Genomic DNA, 20,847 nt, shown 5'->3' with positions numbered 1-20,847 from the left:
TTGCAAGGCCTCAGAGACAGATCTTAGGTTGTTGAGGAATATTCTCAAAATCAACGTCTGGGAGGAAAGTAGAGAATTGGACTATGATGTAACCTCAAGAAAGTGCCAATTTGTTATCTATTTCCTCTGGTGGATGTTAACTTGGAATGCAAAGATCATCACACTTTGCCCAGTCCCATGAATTAATGTATCCCCCTTCACCTCAGTGTCCATTCAGTCCCCCATTTCCAGTGTTTTTTTCTCCTGGAAAAAGCTATACTGTTCATTAGTCCATATATACTCTAAGCTCAGGCCCCTTGCACACAAAGTGAATAATCAATTGCACTACCCAGAAATGTGCATATCGTTAGGATTTAAACTTACACCCCTGAGTGAGGTTGCAGGGCATCTACATATATTTTAAACTTGCATCTATAAATCAAGCTTATTTAGGTCATCACTGGCCATTGCCATAAGTGCCCTCCCTTGGTCCTTAGGCAGCAATAGGTATAAGCTGTGTGAGAGATGCCAGCATAAAGGTAGATGACATGGGGATATGAACCACTTCTCTGTGCACTTTGCTTGTGCCTCTGTTCCTGCTTCTATCCATTTCCAAAACGTACCACTTTAATATTATAATGGATTGCTATTGGACCTAACCAATTTTATGATGCCTGGTTCTAACAAAATGTTGTTCTTGATGTGCAAATCTGGCTCAAGGTCAGACAATAGATAACATGTGGTAAGGTCCTATATCTCTGCTAGGATCCAGAAATGTGTCAGAGCTGTCTGTTAAATGCTGCAGATGGTATGACTTAGCTATGGAATCTTAGATATCTCTGATGTGATCTTTCATTCAGGACTGACTATAATTCCAAGAGTATATTTTTCCCATCACAGATACTTCTAATTCATAGAGCCTCTTGGGTTTTATAACCCAAGTACCAGGTTTGCTGTACCCCAACTTGAGACTTGTGTCATATCCTTTCCTGCTCTGGGGTCCTTCAAGCCAGAAAATTTTCATATCATTGAATATTGGGCCAGAAACAGTATTCTCAGATATGGAAAGCTGCTGTCTCCAAAACTCAAAGTGACTTAGCAGATACCATGCTTTACTTTTATTATGGAAGATTCTAAATGCAATAATTTGTTCTTTATTGGGAAAGGAAATGTCCTAGATTATTTCAGATGGACTCTTAAATATTTTACCAACATATCAGGTCATAGATGATATTTCTGGTTTACTTAGTATAACATTGCTAAAGTCTTAATTTTTCCTGTAAAACCGTGGGACAGTTCTGTGGCACGCTGTTGAAAGACAAAACATTTTTTTTTTTTTGAGCGGTTGATTTTTTTTCTAAAGATTTATTTTATTTATACAAGAACCAGGGTACAGGCCAGATGTGCGGGAGGGTGAGAGGATTCACCAGAGACCGAGTGGGGAACAGAATAGGTAGAATGACCAAAATATACTGCTGAGGGGAGCAGCGGGTGAGATAGGAAAGGTCTGCCACGCTGTGTGGGTTGCTCTGCGGCTAGTGGGGATTGAACTGGCACTGCAGAGGCTGTGGACAGCTTCACAGCGCTGCGCTCAACCACCTGTGCCACCAGGGAGGCCCCAGAACACATTTTAAACATTTCCTCCTAGATTTGAAGTGCACTCTCTCGATCCTTGGCAGTTAACTTCAGCTTCATTTGTGCTCCATGTAACTTGAAGCATTTTTAGACTTCAAACTTGCATCATGACATGAAATGAAGTGGAACTATTGAAAAACACAAACTAAATGTCATGTAGTTTCCTGAGTCAATAAAAGAATTCACTCTGTCTTGGGGGCAATTCAGGATGTGGAGTAGTAGTCAAGCAAATATGAGTTGTTAACACATGCTGCCCTTGGATCTGAAGGTGAATGTGTGAAAATGATGTATCAGGTTGAGATATTTAAACAGATAATTATTTTAAATAAGGATATATTTATACTATCAGTGCTGGTATTCATTTTCAGATGTTTAAATATCTCGTTTTAAACTTACTTGCTGAACACAACATTATTGCTAATTTTACCTTTTTTTATCAGATAACTTTGTGGTTGATTCCAGTTCTTGTGTGCGTGCCTGCCCTAGTTCAAAAATGGAAGTAGAAGAAAATGGGATTAAAATGTGTAAACCTTGCACTGACATTTGCCCAAAAGGTGAGTTTTAACTAGGATTATTTTGGCAGGGGTCCATACCAAGGTATTTCATTCACTTTTAACTGGGTTGACTAAATTAGCCTCTCAGCACACACAACTACTACAAACAAATCTGCCCATAAATTTGGAAAGTTCCCCACAGTATCAACTGTCTTAATAGTGAATATTATTGGTTTTTCAATGGTGTATACCAAACTGATGCAAATAAAACTCAGAATTAACTTTGATAGAAAGTCTTAAAGTATTTTATTCTATATGTAGCCAATCTTAGAAATTAGATGCTAAACAAGGGTTCACTTGATCACAATAGCATGAAGGCAAATATTAGTTGCTAGTACTCTATGCATGATGACATGAAATGTGTGAAAAGGGGGTGCAAGGAGACATGCAACATAACTTACTTTCCAGGTATTAAAAATTATTTTGAGCAGTAACATATATGAAATGATAAGTAAGTTTACAACAGAGGTTAAATAAATGTTGCATTTAATTCATGTTACAGAATTTAGTGAAAATGACCTTTCTTTCAGCTGTCATGCTAAAAATCCTCAATAGAATGAAACTGAAATTAATCAGAATAAAAGAACGATATAATTTTCTGAATATTTAGTCTCCCAATGTATCAAAAGGCAAACTCCAGGCTTACTTTTATATATACACCCCACCTTTCTCTTTTATGTGTGTGTTTTTTTTAAGTAGTCTTCATAAAGCACAAGTAATACTCATTTAAGTATAAATATTTAAATGTCTTCATTCCATTTATAACTCACATTAGTATTCTCTTTAACATTTATCCTTTATTAGATTAGTGTTTTCATAACCACAGGCTGTAGACCAAAAAAAGGCTATGATATTATTTTACTAAAATGACCAACAGTTAACAAATATTAAAAATAATACTATAGAATGGTTTAGAAAAGTGGTGATTTTATTTACTAAGAGGAAGTATTGATTGATGAAAAAGTTTAATTATATATATATATATATATATATATATACACATTGTGTGTATATGCTGAGTCTTGATATAAAATATAATTCTCACAATGAGTAATGGTCACTAGACTATCATAATGCAAGGGAAATTTTATAAAGCAGGCCTGTTAGCAAATGTTGCATGAATTATTGATTATTTTATTTGTTAGAAAGCAATTGATTTCTTAATTTTTTTATATTTATTTATTTATGCATACAAGAGCTGGGTACAAGCCAGAGATGCGGGGAGTGAAATGACTCACCAGGGACAGAGTGGGAAGAGAACAGGCAGACTGACTGAAACATACTGCTGAGGGGAGCAGCAGATGAGACAGGAGAGGTCTGCTGCGCCATGTGGGTTGCTCCCTGGTCGGCTGGGGATAGAACTCATGCTGCCAAGGCTGCAGATTGCTTCATAGTGCACTGCTTTCACCCTTATGCCACCAGGGAGGACCCAGCAATTGATTTCTTATGATAAATATTTTTTATTTTATAGTAAAAATTATTGTTATTTTATAAAGAAAATGCAATGACTTATGGACTTTAAAAAATACTTCTTGACTCCATAGCTATGAATCTTGTTTCTACAGCTTGTGATGGCATTGGCACAGGATCACTGATGTCAGCTCAGACGGTGGATTCCAGTAACATTGACAAATTCATAAACTGCACCAAAATCAATGGAAATTTGATCTTCCTTGTCACTGGTATTCATGGGTCAGTATTAAATTTTTGTAGAAAATTATTTTATAACATTTAGAGAGAGTTTAAAAGATTCTTTTTAAAAAATTATTGAAGTAACATTGCATTATAACATTATATAAGTTTCAGGTATACAAAATTATGGAACAATGTCTCTATATACAACATTTAGATGACCATTGAAAGTCCAATTCAATTTTTCTTTATACACTTAAGTCTTAAGCTTTGTGTGTTTGATTCCTTTAACCCAGAAAAATCTGACTTACATTAATGCTCTTCTCAAAAATCAAATGCCAGAATTCAACAGGCCATGATAGTTAACCAAAATTTGACTATACATTCAGATTGTTTGGTTACTACTTGGATTTGCAAATATAAATTTGTATATAAGCTAAAATGTAAGTACATCTTCATCAAATTCACAAATTTCAATAGGCTTATCATATTTTCAGTTATGTTTAGGAAAACAGTCAATGAGTGAAGTGGGGAATTTCTTTCAAAGTTCTAATGAATTAGACCAAGACAACCTACATTCCTTTAAAAATGTATCTGAAATAATAGATCAGTAAGTCAAAACTCTGTTGAGCTTTCAGAAATTCTCTTTGCCCTGATGTATTATTTTCTTTTCTTAAGTTGGGAAGTTAGTACTATTGTAAGAGATCTATTAAATTAATTCATTTTGACAATAAAAATTGTACCATTCTCTAGGCTCTTTCATTACAGAACCACCTGCTGATTTTAACTGGGAAATCGACCACATTTGAGTTCTTTCAGCATCAATAAAAATGTCAATATTTTTACTTTATATTTTATCTATTTGTCTATATCACTACTTAATTTCTAAATATTAGTGCTACAGGCTACACTTGAAGAATATCACTCACATATTTCAATTCAAAATTTTACTCTAAACATATATCACATCTTTTCTAGAAGTAATTTACCACCTTTATGAATAAATATGCAGAAATAGGAACAGCAAAAGAAATAAAACAAAGTGTTTCTTTTCATTGAAATTAATTACTTTATCTTATATATAAAGCATTTCTTTACTTTAAAATGTAGCCTGTCATATTGGCCTATATCATATACTGTAATAATATGTATTCACATCATATCTGCTCCAGTGATATTGGCCCAAAGAGTTGAAAACTAAATAAGGGCCAAATTATTTTCATGGCAATATTTTCTTTATATGAAATTTTGCTTAATTCTGAATGTTATTAATTGCCCTTAATCATAGCATATAAACATAACATATTTGGCTATTAACATTATAATTAATACTATTGTGTCTAATGCATAATTTTGTAAAATATTTTCCAGGATAAATATATATATATATTTATATTAATATATACATTTATATATATACACACATTATATATAAATAAACATATATACATGATATATATATATGTGATATTCTTCTAATTTCTTGTTTATGACAGCAGGAAACATATGTTCTGAAATCTTTCCCTTTCATTTTAAGAAAGTAATATTATAAAGTTAATCAGTGGGGCTAGTATTCATATATATAATATTTGTGTGTATACATGGAGAAAGAGATTTTCAAAGTGAATAATGCAGATTATTATAAACAGAAAATGTCCAGCACATTAAAGAAACATTTTACCTAGCTTTATACCCAATACCTTCAAATTTCTACTAACTAGTTTTTAACAGTTATATGGGTTGACTAAAACTGAGGTAATTCTTTAGGCTAAAAAAAGGCAAATTTTGTAATTAAATGAGGTTTTTTTTTCCCAAAAACAAGTTTTTGCAAAAAGCAAATATACTTGTCAACTTGTCAGTTAACGACTTAACATATCAATGCACTCAACAAAGCTAAATGGCATGTTCCATTTATAGCATAATAACACCATTGCCAGAAATAGACAAGGCAGACTTATTTCCTTATTTAGAATGGGAACCACAGGCAAAACTCAATGTTTAGGGTTATTCATAGCAATATTCCCCTTTGGTGTCTTGTCAGATTTGAGACTTTTTTGTGTGTCTGTTTTGAGTAACACAGTGTTCACCAAATCAGTGTGTCCATGATGTACCACAAGGAGTCAATGACAAGAAAGGACTTAGATGATAAACTGCAGTGATAGGTGATGGGAAAGAGATGATAGGTTTACTGAAACAATAAATGATTTCAGTGAAATTGTGAAAATGTCTTTTTATCCTGAACTTTATTTTGAATCATCAAAGATAAAGACAGGGTGGGATCATGTTCTTTGACATGACTCTGAATTTAGCTAGAATGTTGTCTATTTAAAGGATCATATTTTCAGGTGGTTGTAGGATGAAATTCCCTAGTGGTACTTTGATGTTGGTAAGTGGGATTCTGTTAACATATTTTTGGAGAATCAAAAATCTATAAAATAAAGTATATAAAATATCTTTGATTCATTGGTCTTCAGGTGAACAGTTAAGAATTCATTTTATTCCTGGAAACATGGATAAAGATTTGAAATTATCACATGTGTAATTGTCCTGAATTTTGAGTGTTTGTCAATTAAATCAGAATATTTGATTATATGACCAGAGTTGTTCTGTATACTGCTTGTCGAGAAGAATAAATGTTGAAAGCTTATAATTGTAGAGCTGCTATTTCTTCTGAATAAAAAAATACCATTATGTTAAAACACAATATCTACAAAAAACTTTCCCAATGGTAAACTTAATTTTTTTTAATTTTGTACTCAACAGAAGCATATTCATTTTATATATATTCAATTATAAACTGAATAAATTTGCAAGAAGATTTAATTTAGGCTTTCACTTTTGAGGAATATTCAAATCACAGTGAGGAAAGTCTTAATTATATGTGAGTTACAGAGAAATTCATTTGTAGTGTTTCTTCAGCTTCATCAATACCCAGTTATTTGAGTCTTCTGTAATACTTTGTTCAACAAATAGTATTTTGTGTGGCTCACACTTCTTTGTTTGAAATAGTAATTTAATCAATTAAGTGTTATTATTTTAAGATATGGGGTGGTTTACAATATAGAAGATTACTGCTGATAAAGCAGGTTGAGAAAGTCAGTACAAGATAGTGCCAAAGTTCAAAATTATTGCAACTAGTAGAGTCTTTTCAAAGTTCTAAGTTTAGCATGAATAAATGCCAGTGGATTTAGACTCAGATCTCCATATGGAAGCAGTTGGCCTATTTGTCAGTCAGTGAATTGTGGAGCACATTGATTGGTAGCCCCATTAGGACACATTCAAGTGTTAATTCCCCACATGAAAAAGATGGTACTCAAAGATTGCTAAAGCAACAGATGTCCAAATATGAGTAAGACTCTATTGATTGCTATAGATGGATACATGCTTCTTACAATTCTAAATTTATGGTTCTCATGTTTGGTGTTTCCTAGAAGTGGCCAATGAATAGTTTAGTTTTTCCTAAAAGGTTTATATTAATATGAGGACTCTGCTTTCCCAGGATAGCACAGAATGTCTTTTGAAGTAATAAAATATAAATACTGTGTATTCCTTAAAAAACTAAATTGTGGATAGAGATAATGAGAAATGTTTGGTATGATGTTTATGCTTGACTCAGTATTCAAATATGTAATTTATTTTGCATGGTTAATATGTTTTTACATGAAACATATTTTCCTAAGATTAAAACCTCTGAAAAAAATCATTAAATATTTAACTTTAATGATATTTTATATTCACTTTTTAATTATTTATTTTTTTAAATTTATTGTTAACTTTTTATAAAGACAGGGCAAATATATGCCAATAGTATAATAGTACTAATAATACAAACTAATAGTACAAACTAATAGTACAAATAGTAAAAATTACCTCTATACTTTAAAAGATATTTTTAAAGACCTCAAATTTTGCAACACCTTTTGAGTATTATTAAATTTGTTGTAAATTTTATTTTCAAACATTAGTATGATTCATATATATGGAAGCAAATAGTTCCTGTGTTATAAAAATGGATATAAATAAACCAGGTCAGAACAAGATTGCTCTAAATAATCTATATAAAGTGTCACTTTCATATGACATTCTGAATATAATGAAAATTGACTAGTAGATAAATGTGAAGATGCAGCAAAAAATGACTTTGTGTATGTTCCTTTTTATACTTCTTGTGAAATTACAGGTGCTATTAGCAATTTAGAAAGCTTTGAAGTGCCCAGAAGACAATTTTTCTCATCATAGCAAAATTTATTAGCAGATTATTTTTCTCCAATTAAGAATAAAGTATTAAAACCAAAATAAAATGTTCATAAATGGACATGCTATATTTGGGGATTATTTTGCAATCGCCAAACAGGATCATTCCTATAGATCTGAAACAGCCTTCAATGAAGAGCACATATTCTCTGTCACCAAAAATTTCCTTAGTGTACCTTTTACTCCACTTCTATATCTAGTATAGAAAATTTAAGACAAGTCACTTTAAAATGTTTTTGCGAATTAAATTGCATTTTGAATGGAACGAACATTGTCATATATCTCATATTTTCTCTGCTTTATTTTGGCTGTTTCTCTTCTGAATTTTCTAGGGATCCTTACAATGCAATTGAAGCAATAGACCCAGAGAAACTGAATGTCTTTCGGACAGTCAGAGAGATAACAGGTAACTTTTAGAAGTGTGATTGAATTGGGATCAACATGGATTTCAGTGTTTTCTTGAAAGTATAACATAATTTTGAAATCAGCAAATCATTTTCAAAGCAAATTCCAGTTTAAAAAAAGTATGTCATTTAATTTCTGTGATTGAATTTTTAATTGAGGTAGCATAATTTTACAACACAGTATATAACATAGAGCTCTAGTTTCACACCTTTTCAGATATCGCACTGCACCACACCCACACTCCTTATTTGTGCCCATTTTGAAAGCCAGTGAAATTTAAAAACAATACCTTAATTTTTTTTTTTTTAAGATTTATTTATTTATACATGAACCAGGGTATAGGCCAGATGTGCAGGAGAGTGAGAGGATTCACCAGAAACAGAGCGGGGAACAGAATAGGCAGACTGATGAAATACACTGCTGAGAAGAGCAGCAGGCTAGCCAGGAGAGGTCTGCCATGCCATGTGGGTATCTCTGCAGCCAGCAGGGATTGAACTGGCACTGCAGAGGGTGCAGAGAGCTTCACAGCGCTGCGCTCAACCACCTGTGCCACCAGTGAGGCCCTACCTTAAAATTTGATGTTACTGGTTTTTTGGAATTGTGAAGTTTTCCTTGAATACATGTTTTTCTATTTACTTTTTTTACAAAAACTACTATTGAGCATGGGTAACATTTAACAGTCATTTAGCACATATTTAGTGATATATTTGATATTTAGTGATATATTTGATATTTAGTGATCTTTGATAGCATATCTATGTTTGATTCAAATCTGTGATATGCCATCAAAGAATATAAAAGCAAATGAAGAAGATTGATTATTTACATGTCTTGGGATAGGAGATGAATTTCTTAGATGGATGCATAGATAGATAGATAGATACATACATACATACATACATACATACATACATAGGCAGATATAGACAGACAGACAGACAAGTAGGTAACTCATGTCATAAATATAAGGATCAAGTGGTATAGGATTTCAGAGAAATTGAAATAATTTTTGATCCTATTTAATTATTTTTGCTTTCAAAAGAATAATTCAGATTAAGAATCATCTAAATCTTTGACATAACACAATGATAATCTGAAAATTTTTTCCTGGTTTTATATTTTATAGGTTTCTTAAATATACAATCATGGCCCCCAAACATGACTGATTTCAGTGTTTTTTCTAACCTGGTGACCATTGGCGGAAGAGTGCTCTATAGGTAGGTATATATATTCAAGGTTTCAGCTCTTCAGATTTCAAGAATAACATCATATGTACATTATGTCAAAACTATCTCAGTGATTTACTTATTCTGGAAACACTGGATTTCCTCTTCTAATTCCAAAGGTAAACTCCAAGAAAAATATCCCTGATTGTGCTATAAAGTTTACAACATACACAGTTTGATTTTCAACCACCTATTGCTTAAAATAATATTAGTGAATTGGAATACATGATATCATAAAATTTATTCTTTTTGATCATGTTATCATGATTAAGAGATAACTGTTAGATGATTTGGTAATGGTTTAGGTGTATGGTATGTGAGACATAAAAACTGTTTTACAAGAAGGTGGTTCTTTTACTGGAGCTGTTATTGGAAACAAGCATTACAGGGATGATGTTTCAGCATCAATCCATCACCCGACATATAGTGATGGCTAATGATGGACAGAAAAGTCAGGACTCAGAGGACAGTGGTCTAAAGTTCTAATGCATAAATTCTTTACTAACATAATAAAAATATATGAGCAATATTTACTAATCCACTGCTTTTATATCAATTTTATCTGCAGATAATTCTTATCAAAATTTAGAAGTTAATCTACACAAGGAGATTTTGATTGATTTTTTTTGCTTAAATATTGAAAATGTTTAAAAGGCTGGCATGTATTCTATATAATATTTCACAGAAATCCCACTGAACATTGCTAGTAAATTTGTTCTATCTGTGTAGGTTTTATAGATATAAAAAGGAAATGTGCCTAATTTAAAAAGACAGCTGAGTGATGCTATCTTTCCAAGTGCTATATGCAACCAACAGTTACTATCCACTGAATAAAATGTTATAAACCTGTCAAGGCACTATGCTCGGTATATAATCAACAACTCAAGGTGGTCATGATTAGAACCATGACATGAGAGAATGAATGAATTGCAGTTGAGTATACACACGTACACAAAAGTTATATATATATATATATATATATATATGTGAGTGTGTGTGTCTGTGTTTTGTGTTGACTTATATCATAAGTATTACATAAGGAACTATTCTGAATAGTAACAACAAAATCTCTTTTTAGTCTTTGATTTTAATAATCAAAGTATGTATGTATATCTGGACATATATATTTACTTATAAATGAAGTAAAAGGAAACTTTGATCTTCAAAATATAAAATCATGTTCCTTAGTTGATTAAAATGTGAAAACACAACTATTCTTTATAGAGTGGAAATACAATTAATTACAAAACATGGACTATGCTGATTAGAAGCATTTCCCTTGAAATGATAATTTATTTCAATATAGTTGTTGTTATTTAACTTCTAGAGATACTTTCCCCAATTGTCCAATCCTTATATATTTTTTAAATTTTAGTTTAATTTCATACCTCTATTTAATTTTTAATATCTGCTATCCTACCATATATATCAACTATTACAACTTTGGTTTTTGAGATACAGATTAAATAAAAATATTGATCATTATTTTTTGCAATATTTATACCCCAGACCCATTTCTAATTTACCAAGTGGTTAAAATGGAATTAATGTCTTACTTTGAGTAGGTTTACATTCATCCCATAAATACTTTTTAAAATTATTTAGTGCTAATGCAGACTCTCATCCCTGGAGAACTTAAGATTCGGGGGATGCTGGATTCCAATGGCAAATATGTATGCCAGGATAGACGTATGTCATTAATATTCATGCTTCTAAAAATGAAGATTTTTCCTCTTAGGTGTCAAATGATTACTTTTAAAACTGTCAGTGTGTATAATATGTAAAGAAATAGTATTCAGGCCACAATTTTACCGTTCCGGTATTTTTATGGTCTCAACATATCTTTGAGTTAAATGTAGCATCCTTATTTTACTTTAAGCATGCATTTCATAGCCAGAATATGTTTATAATTGTTTGATTTCCCCTTCCTTTCTCTCTAGTGGACTTTCCTTGCTTATCCTCAAGCAACAGGGCATCACTTCTCTACAATTCCAGTCCTTGAAGGAAATCAGTGCAGGAAACATCTATATTACTGACAACAGTAACCTGTGTTATTATCATACCATCAATTGGACAACGCTCTTCAGCACTATTAACCAAAGAATAGTGATCCGGGACAATAGGAAAGCAGAAAACTGTAGTAAGTACATTACCTGGGCATTACAACATAGAAACTTTCAACATCTTTTCCTATTCTATTTTGGACCATTTAAGAATAAAGCCTCATTCCTTAAGAAACATTTTGCTCTTGGGGTGTGATCTTATTGTTTTGAACAAGTGTATACATATTCATGATGAATAGACTCTTTTGCATGTGAATGAACAGTAGAGCACATTTTTAAAAATATATAATTTTTTTTAATAGTTAAGACTGACTTTTTTTTTTAAGATTTATTTATTTATTTAAACAAGCACTGGGTACAGTCAGAAACGCGGGAGGTTGAGAGGATTCACCAGAGACAGAGCGGGGAACAGAACAGGCAGACTGATGAAATACACTGCTGAGGGAAGCAGCAGGCACAGCAGGAGAGGTGTGTGTGCCATGTGGGACCCTCGCCATAGGCTGGGGATTGAACCGGTGCTGCAGAGGCTGTGGGCAGCTTCGCAGCCCAGCGCTCAACCGCTGCGCCACCAGGGGAGGCCCTAAAAATATATAAATTTTAAGACGCCAACATGACTTAGGTTTACTAAGTTGTCAATGAGTTAATGTACGTTTTTTAATAACCCACCTTGTCTTTTAAAAACTATAAGGCAGTCCAGGCTAGCAACTTGCATGACATATAAGTTGTAATTTATAGGGAACTCACTTACATTTTATCTGTTTGGGATATTTAAAAATGTTTTCCCGAAGATCTCCTGCAACATGATAGCCTTCATTTTAATCCCCTTAAGTTCATACACATTTTTCTGTTCAACAGAGAATCTAGAAATATAAAATTTATTATGTATCAAAATGCATGTTCACACTGAATGAGATTTAGTCTTCCATTATATCTGGATAATTACTGTGGTTTTATACCCTTCTACTTCCTGACAAAGTGCTTGATTTTCTTTTTCTCTAATACATAATCACTTTACCCCATGTTACTATAGGTTTGTGTGTACACGCTCCAAAAGACTGGAGTATTCCTGGAAGTAAAATAGGATCTTCCACACACATTCATGAGTATTTCCCAGGTCAAGCTTGTACTTTCCTTTTCTTCTACTTCAAAATGCAAAGGCAAAACAAAATACAAACCATACAATAGTACCATCACCTTTCAAATATAAGATTTAAATTTGAAGAAAAAATGCCAGTGGAAAAAATAATCAGAGAAAAATATTTCTCTTTGACACAGTCATTCTACATATCCCACAAACTGTACTATGTTTACATTTCATAAACCTAAATTTAAAAAAAAGCAAAAGTGAAAGAGAAAATACAGAAAGAAATTAAATATAAAAGTCAAGATAGGAAAAAATTGTGATTATTTATACCTATTTAAGACTTCTAAACTTTTCAAATGACCAAAAGAAAGTGAATGATAATAATAAATTATAATACAAAAATCAAACCTATTCTTCCACTTTCACTGTTGTGGCTCTTAGACCAAGTTAGGCGGTTTTTCATATTGTGAACATAGTTTCCCATTTTGTGTACTCAAAGTTGATTTTGCAGTTTGGGGAAGAAATAAAGCAGTTAGGAGAAATATCCTTTTGTGGTGCTATAGTATAATATTAAATATCATTTTTCATTTTTTTAGATTTATTTGTTTATTTATACAAGAACCAGGGTACAGGCCAGAGTCACAGGAGGGTAAGAGGATTCACCAGAGACAGAGCAGGGAACAGAACAGACAGACTGACTAAACACACTGCTGAGGGGAGCAGTGGGTGGGACAGGAGAGGTCTACCATGCTATGTGGGACCCTTGCCAGCCGGCTGGGATCAAACAGGTGCTGCAGTGGCTGTGGACAGCTTCACAGCGCTGCGTTCAACTGCCTGCGCCATCAGGGGAGGCCCAAGCATATCATTTTTCATTTTTATAATCTTCAAAAAAAATTTTGCCTAAATCCTTTTGTCAAAATTTGAATTTCATTCTCAAGGTACATTGGATCCTATTTGCAAAAATGAAATGAACCTATGAACTTGACCTCAGGTGCTGCTGCTGTTTGCACTGGGCTGCAATTGTAGCTCACATTGATTAAAATCTCTTTATCATCCACAGTGCTATCTGCAAAAGGGAAAAAATTAAATATGTGCTTCATTTAAATGTTCGGTAAATATTGTACTTTTATTCTCTCAATAAACCATACACATGCAAGTTACATATGAGCACATACACTTATTTGCTACAAAGCATGCGTACACACAAATACATCCCAAACATACAAGGTTACTATGAGATACTCTGACCTAAATCTAAGAATTGATTTGGTGATGTAAAACAGAAATCTTTATTTGTTAGATTTTTGAAGTTCAAAAAAATTTAAAACAGTAGTAATAATTTAAAAAAAGCTTTATCTCATTTTTAAAGGGTAACAGTGGCTGAAATCCTCATCTCGCAAATCAAAAATTTGCAGAGTGTGGTTTTAAGAGATTGAGAATGAGAGAAACTTGAAACATTCAAAGCTAAAACATTTCTGCCTCCTTTATTTATATAGTTATAGAATGGGCAAAAGGTTGGAAGGAGTTTTAGGGTAGTCATATAAAGGTATTTGAAATCTCTTAAAATATTTAACACAGACTTACATTGAATTATAAACAGTGAGAAGATAAATATTATACCAACCCCCAAGCTTCAGAATTTTAATTACATTTTAACTTAAATATCTCTTATTGTAAAAACATGTGTATATATACACTTTAACCCACCCATTATAAACAAGAGATATTATTCATAAATAACTTAACAAAATGAAATATAATTATTACTATATATATTTGTTTCCTAATAATAATACCTTTATCATTATTAAAAATCAAAATGATATAACCTTATAAAAAAGAATATATAATTTTTGGTGTGGATAAAGATATATTTTCATATATAAGTAGGATTATACAATATATATTTAAATTCTATTCAGCCATACATTCCTCCACTTAATAGATTATGAACAACTTCCATGGCAATATATAGAACTCTTCCTTGTTTCTTAAAACTGTAGGGGCCTCCCCTGTGGTGCAGTGAGTTGAGCGTAATGCTGTGAAGCTGTCCGTAGCTTCTGTAGTGCGGGTTCAATTCCTGTCCAGGGAGGTGACACACATGGAGTGGCAGAGCTCTCCAGTCTCTCCTGCTGCTCCCCTTAGCAGTGTTTTCAGTTCATCTGCCTGTTCTACTCCCCACTCTGTCTCTGGTGAATCCTCTCACCCTCCCACGCCTCTGGCTTGCACCGCAGTTCTTGTATAAATAAAAATAATAAATCTTTAAAATAAATAAAACTGTATAAAATATTTAATGAATAAGTATCAAATTAATGATAATTTATTTTTGCTTTTAATATCACTAGTAATAATGCTATTACTAGTTCATTATTTTTAATAGCAAACAATATTTTTATAAAGAAATATTTTAATGAACAATATTTTAACAAACATGCCAATAAGTTGTAATATCATATGTATTTTTGTTTTTAATATTTTCTTATGCTTAAGTGTTAGAGGTGGAATTTCTGTGTAAATGACGTTATGTATTAAAAATATTACTATATTGCCTTAACATATCTCAGAAATACTAGGGCATTTTAAACTTGTCCTAAATAATGTTTGATTTGACATATTTTTCCACAATTCTTGATAACATATTATCCATGATTTTAAATTCTGATAATTTGAAATAGGAAAAAGATATCTTCAACTTTACATTTTTAGTTGCACCTCTTTTCATGTTGACTGATCATTTATATTTCTTCTCTTGTAAATTACTTAGTCATGAACTTTCTCCATTTTCAATTTATGATTTGGTCTTTTGTGGATTCTGAAGAACTCTTCACAAATAAAGTCCATTAAGTTCTTTTCTTTAAAATGTGCTGTGCATAAATTTCTGTCTTAGAAGTTATTTTTAAACTTCTTATGTTTCAATGAACATTTTTTTAAAGTTCTTATATAATTAAGTGCATAGATTATATTATTTTCCTTTTTATGTTTATGGTCTTTGCATAGTCTCCAGACAATCCTTTTTTCTTTAACTTTAAAAGAGAGTTGAAATACTTTATCTGGAAGTTTTGATATAGCATTTATATATATATATATATATATATATATTTAAATATATATATATTTAAATCTTCAAATCATTAAGATATTGATCAACATAATTTGTTGAATAATCCATCGATGGCTACTGATTTTTAGATGGCTATAATATATCAGTTAAAAGGCAAAAATGGATGAGAATTTCTCAGTTTTTATAGTTAAATTTAATCATCACTGCCATCCTATGAAATGTAATTATGACCTCTTCATAGAATAATATATGGATATTATTATTTGTTCAACTTTTCTGAAAGTCGAACAAAATTCCAATATATGGAATTATTGAAAATCATTTTCAGGATTAGAACCCATCTGGTTGTGTCCAAATAAAAAGGCAACCTATAGAGTATGAGAAAATACTTGCAAATCATGTGTTGATGAGGAGTTAATAAATAAAATATATGTCACTCAAGAAATCCAATAGCAAAAGCAAGAAAAGTCTAATTAAAAATGGACAGTTCTTTGAGCTCTTTGTAGATTTTTGATATCAGTCCTTTGTCGGATGTTTGGTATTCTAATATTTTCTACCATTCAGTGTGTCTTCATTTCAGTTATGTTCCCCTCTGCTCTGAAGCATCCACAGGGAAAGGGAGAGAGGCAATGTCGAGATAGGGTTGGGTGAGAGCACGATGGACTATGGTGGAGGACTCAGTGTGCATTGGTGGTCAGTGTGCCAAGTTTACTACACTTGAGGGGACTCCTACTTAAAAACAGTAATAAAGATATAAACAAATAGCACTTCAAAATTAAAAACGTTAAATTAAAAACATTATTAGAAATTATGGGTATTTGTTCATTAAAATATTTCTTTATAAAATTATTCTAAGTTTGCTATCAAAAATGGGAAAGGACTTGAATAGATATTTCTCCAAAGGAGACATACTAGTGAGCAAAATGAAAAGGGGCTCAGCCTCACAAATAAAGTGTGAAGCAAAATGAGATAAAACCTCATTTCTTTTAAAAATGGCTGCTATCAAAATGCGAAGAAATGATGTGCTGATGAAGATGTGAAGAAAATGGAACCTTGATGTAGTGTTGGTGGAAATATTGTTATAGTCACCACAAAAAGTGGTATGGAGGGACTTCAAATAATTAAAAATATAGCTAACACATTTTCTAGCAGTTCCACTTCTGGTGATATATCCAAAGGAAGTGAAATTAGGATCCAGCAGAACTCAATCCCTTTACATTGCTCAGTTATGCTTTCCTCTAAGGCAAGCCCTTTTTCTTCAGAAAACATGGTTGGCTATGGCAAGGCTAGAATAAGAAGATCCTAGAATTTATGAATTTAGGTAAAAGAGCTCAACTAGCTCTCTTCCAACATTTAGATTGTTCAAAGCACTCTGGATGAACTAAATTTGGGTTATGCCTTCTCTCTCTAGAGATTGCTATTATCTTCCTACCATCAACTAATCAAAGATATTTTCAACTCAATCCCAATAAGGCTATTGGAATGATATATTAAAATAAAATTGTTATTTTCCTGCTAAAAATGTTTCAACAGTTTCCTGCAACTCTTTGGACACAACATAACATTCTGTAATGGCCACTAGAGCCTTGTCTACTTCATTAATTCATGAGGTAATGCTTCCCCACTCAATGCCCATGTCCAGCCTATGTCCTCTAAAAGCACTAATTGTATTCCCTGCTTAAGCTCTCTTAGCCAGAGATGTAATTCCCAGTAGCCTCCAGCCCTCTTTGTCTTAATAATCCTATTTATTATTTAATAAATAATCTTATTTATCTTTCTAGTATATTGTCCCTCATTCCCTCATGGATTGACATATTCATTAGGTTAGGACAACTGATGTAGACTCTCTCATCAAATATGTGTATATGTATGTATGATTCATTTAATGTTTATCTCTACAACTAGACTATAGGTTCTAGATAAATGTATATTTTATTTCTTATTTCCATCGTATTTCCGTAGCTTAACATTGTTGAACATATTTTCTCACCAAATAGTTTTTAAACACATGAATATGCTTGTGTATTTTCATATATCTCTTAAGAACATTTATTAAAAACTTAGTTAAATAAGCAACCCTGCATTAAACATTTATTAATATAATATCTAATCTTCATCACAATCCTGAAAGGTAGATATTATTATTTACTTTATAGCTGAGTAATATTTAGATAATTGGCCATGGTTACATGAGTCATATAGTCATTTGGTAAATATTTGAATTTATGTTGATCTGATCATAAAAACTGATAGTTTCTGTCTAAATACAATCCAAGCTTATCCCATGCCTCTACAAATGCTAAGTAATGCAAACAACATAGATGGTCTTGTGCAGTGAAAGAGAAGGCTTTTTTTCTGCCTTTCTGCCTATAGACAGTTACTCCATTTCAATATTTTGAGTTAATCCATTTACTTTCACACATGAAGCAGAATAGCAAGATCCACTTTTTAAGGTTGTCCCTATTTTAATGAAAGCAGGTTCAATATTCTCTTTTAAAGTAGACATACTAAGCACATTATTATCTTTACAATTTTTAACAGACAGGTACAATTCAGATGAGATTAAAAAAAATCTATTGTATGGCTTCTAGAGAAAGCACAGGGGATGTTAAAGGTTGCCCAATAACTACTTTGTAAAGTTTCTTTAGAGAGGTTCATAATGACCTTTTGAACTGTAAGCCACTGAATAGGCCTTCTACTTCTACCTGGCAGGTCAAGGGCTGTTGAATTTTTGGTGTTGATCAAAAGCTTTTCGCTTTAGAATTTCAAAGAACTAGCTTCTTTGGCCTTTTGTTCTATGCTGTGTTGAGACACTTTCCTTCTTTGGAGAAAATGATTGCCCATCTTTTAATGCCATCATCTAGTGGTTTGGAAAGAATGAGATAAAGTAATTGTTATGATTTTCTGTTTATTATTTTTTTCTCAGAAGATAATGTTTCCCTGATCTCTGAATACAGACATAGGCAGGCAGTAGACAGCATAAAAGAAGGTAGGATCTTGGGTGAAAACATATTTAAGGAACTTAGCAATACATATTTGCTTATTAACAGAATTTAATAAAGGAAAAATTGTGGCATTGCTTATGTTTTCTACAAGGTTATGCGGTGAAGAATACCAAGAGTCACATTCATGACTATGTAGTATTGCCTTGAATATACTGTCTTTACAAAATGCTTTATAATAAAACTTTTAGGATTTTTTTTTCCCTCTTCAGGAATTTTTCTGATGAGCTTGTTTATTTCCTAAGCAAGTATTTATATAAATGTGTTTTTGGAACATGAAACACTCTGTTAAAAACCTTAAAATGACTGGATATTTATAAATTGTGCTTTATATTTTATATTTATTCATGTTATTGATCTTTTGTTGCTTCTTGACTATTTTCTCTATATAATATGATCTTACACATTTATTTTCAATCATCTTGATCTTTCTTCTCCTTACAGTTTTATAAATTAGTGGCAGATCTTATACATATAGGGATTTAGTAATATGAGACCTATGTTAAATTCCAAGTCTGGTTACATTTCTTTTGTACAGTGAGAGAGCCCCCTTTCACTATATTATGAATGAATCAGAAGGAAATGACTTGTTATTAGTTCAAAATCAGTATAACAGATGAACCGTCAGCTAGCCGTTCCCAAGTATAACATCAAATTAGTCAACTTTTGGAAAGAAAAGCTTCCATTTAGGAAGGGAAAATGTGATTACAATATATGATATTTTGTTTTAATACATTTTTCAGAGTTAGAATCACAATTAAGTAAAATCTGTAAACTTTTTAAGTTACCTGAAATAATTAATATTATATTTGAAAAGAGGGACAATCCTATCTAACAGGAAAATACTTTTACTATTGATATAATTTGCGAAAAAAGCATGGGAGAAAACCTAAGCTTTCTTAGCTATGATACCCAGAAAAATATTTGAAGTCTTTGTAGGCCCTTCTTCAACATCTAGTATTCCTTCACTAAAAATATGATATTTAGTATGAATGATAATGTAATCACTATAAATAATATTAAATAGTATAAAAAGAAATAGAGATGGTAAACTTTAAGTGACAATTTTAAAAGACGAGCCCCAATTTTTTGGCTCTCTCCCATCAACAACACCACCAAAAAAAGAATAGAGATACGATTAATAACTACTACGACTACTTAATTTTCTATGCTATCTTATAGTCACCACAACTAGTTTAACATTTCTTTCAAAATGCTTTTCAAAAGCTTTTTTTTAAATTAACAAAATCCACTATATTTTTATAGGATTGGCATTTTTAACATTTCTCTTAATACATTGGTTCTGTGATATTCAACAACCTACAATGCAGTCCTCAAATCCAAATATTTATTAAAATTATTGCACTACAGTTTTGTCAAAGTGAGCTTTATAAAAGATATGAACTATTTGCTTAACGTGTACCATTTCTAACAGCATTTCAGAGTCCAAGAGTAAGGAAGGAATGACCCCGTATTGCATTCAAGGATGCGGTGGCCACTAAGACGACCCTTAACATTGTTTCATTACAAGTGCCACTCAAACTAAATATGAAGGTAGCTTAGTCATACTTCAGTGGAGGTCTATTAGGAAACCTACATTTCATTCCCATTTCGTTCTCCCCTTCTTACCTTCCATATAATTTTTTCTCTCCTTCTTTTCATACATAAATTTTCATGAATATCATTTGTTCTACTTTTTCATGAATTTCTCATATAGAATTGAAGGAAAATTTCTGGTGTATTGGTAGAGAAAAGGATTGGGAAAGTTATGGCTTGTTCCTTACCTTACCTGGAAGGTTAACTTCCTCCTACAATTTTGATATAGATATCTGAGGTTTGTTTAGTCTTATTAAAAATTCAGTAGTGCTATATAAAAAGAATGAGTGATTTGTGCAATATGGAAGATGTGGGGTGGAGGCTATGTGGTGGCTGCTCAGGTAACCAAAGTTGTC

At 32.0% G+C, this 20,847-nt stretch overlaps 1 protein-coding gene across 3 annotated transcripts in view; it reads left to right on the top strand.

Annotated features, from left to right (window-relative positions):
• Positions 1-20,847, top strand: part of LOC119255187 (receptor tyrosine-protein kinase erbB-4) — a 964,561-nt gene that overhangs the window by 684,880 nt on the left and 258,834 nt on the right. For all 3 annotated transcript variants that reach the window (XM_054700043.1, XM_054700042.1, XM_054700041.1), the window contains exons 8-12: positions 2,055-2,168; positions 3,734-3,860; positions 8,387-8,460; positions 9,586-9,676; positions 11,626-11,825. In XM_054700043.1, the coding sequence (XP_054556018.1) occupies positions 2,055-2,168; positions 3,734-3,860; positions 8,387-8,460; positions 9,586-9,676; positions 11,626-11,825 (606 nt within the window). The remainder of the gene's footprint in view (positions 1-2,054; positions 2,169-3,733; positions 3,861-8,386; positions 8,461-9,585; positions 9,677-11,625; positions 11,826-20,847) is intronic.

Source organism: Talpa occidentalis, unplaced genomic scaffold (genome assembly GCF_014898055.3).
Source record: "Talpa occidentalis isolate TD23 unplaced genomic scaffold, MPIMG_talOcc4v2.1 talOcc4.3, whole genome shotgun sequence".
Lineage (NCBI taxonomy): Eukaryota > Metazoa > Chordata > Mammalia > Eulipotyphla > Talpidae > Talpa > Talpa occidentalis.
This window is presented reverse-complemented; position numbering and strand designations above follow the sequence as displayed.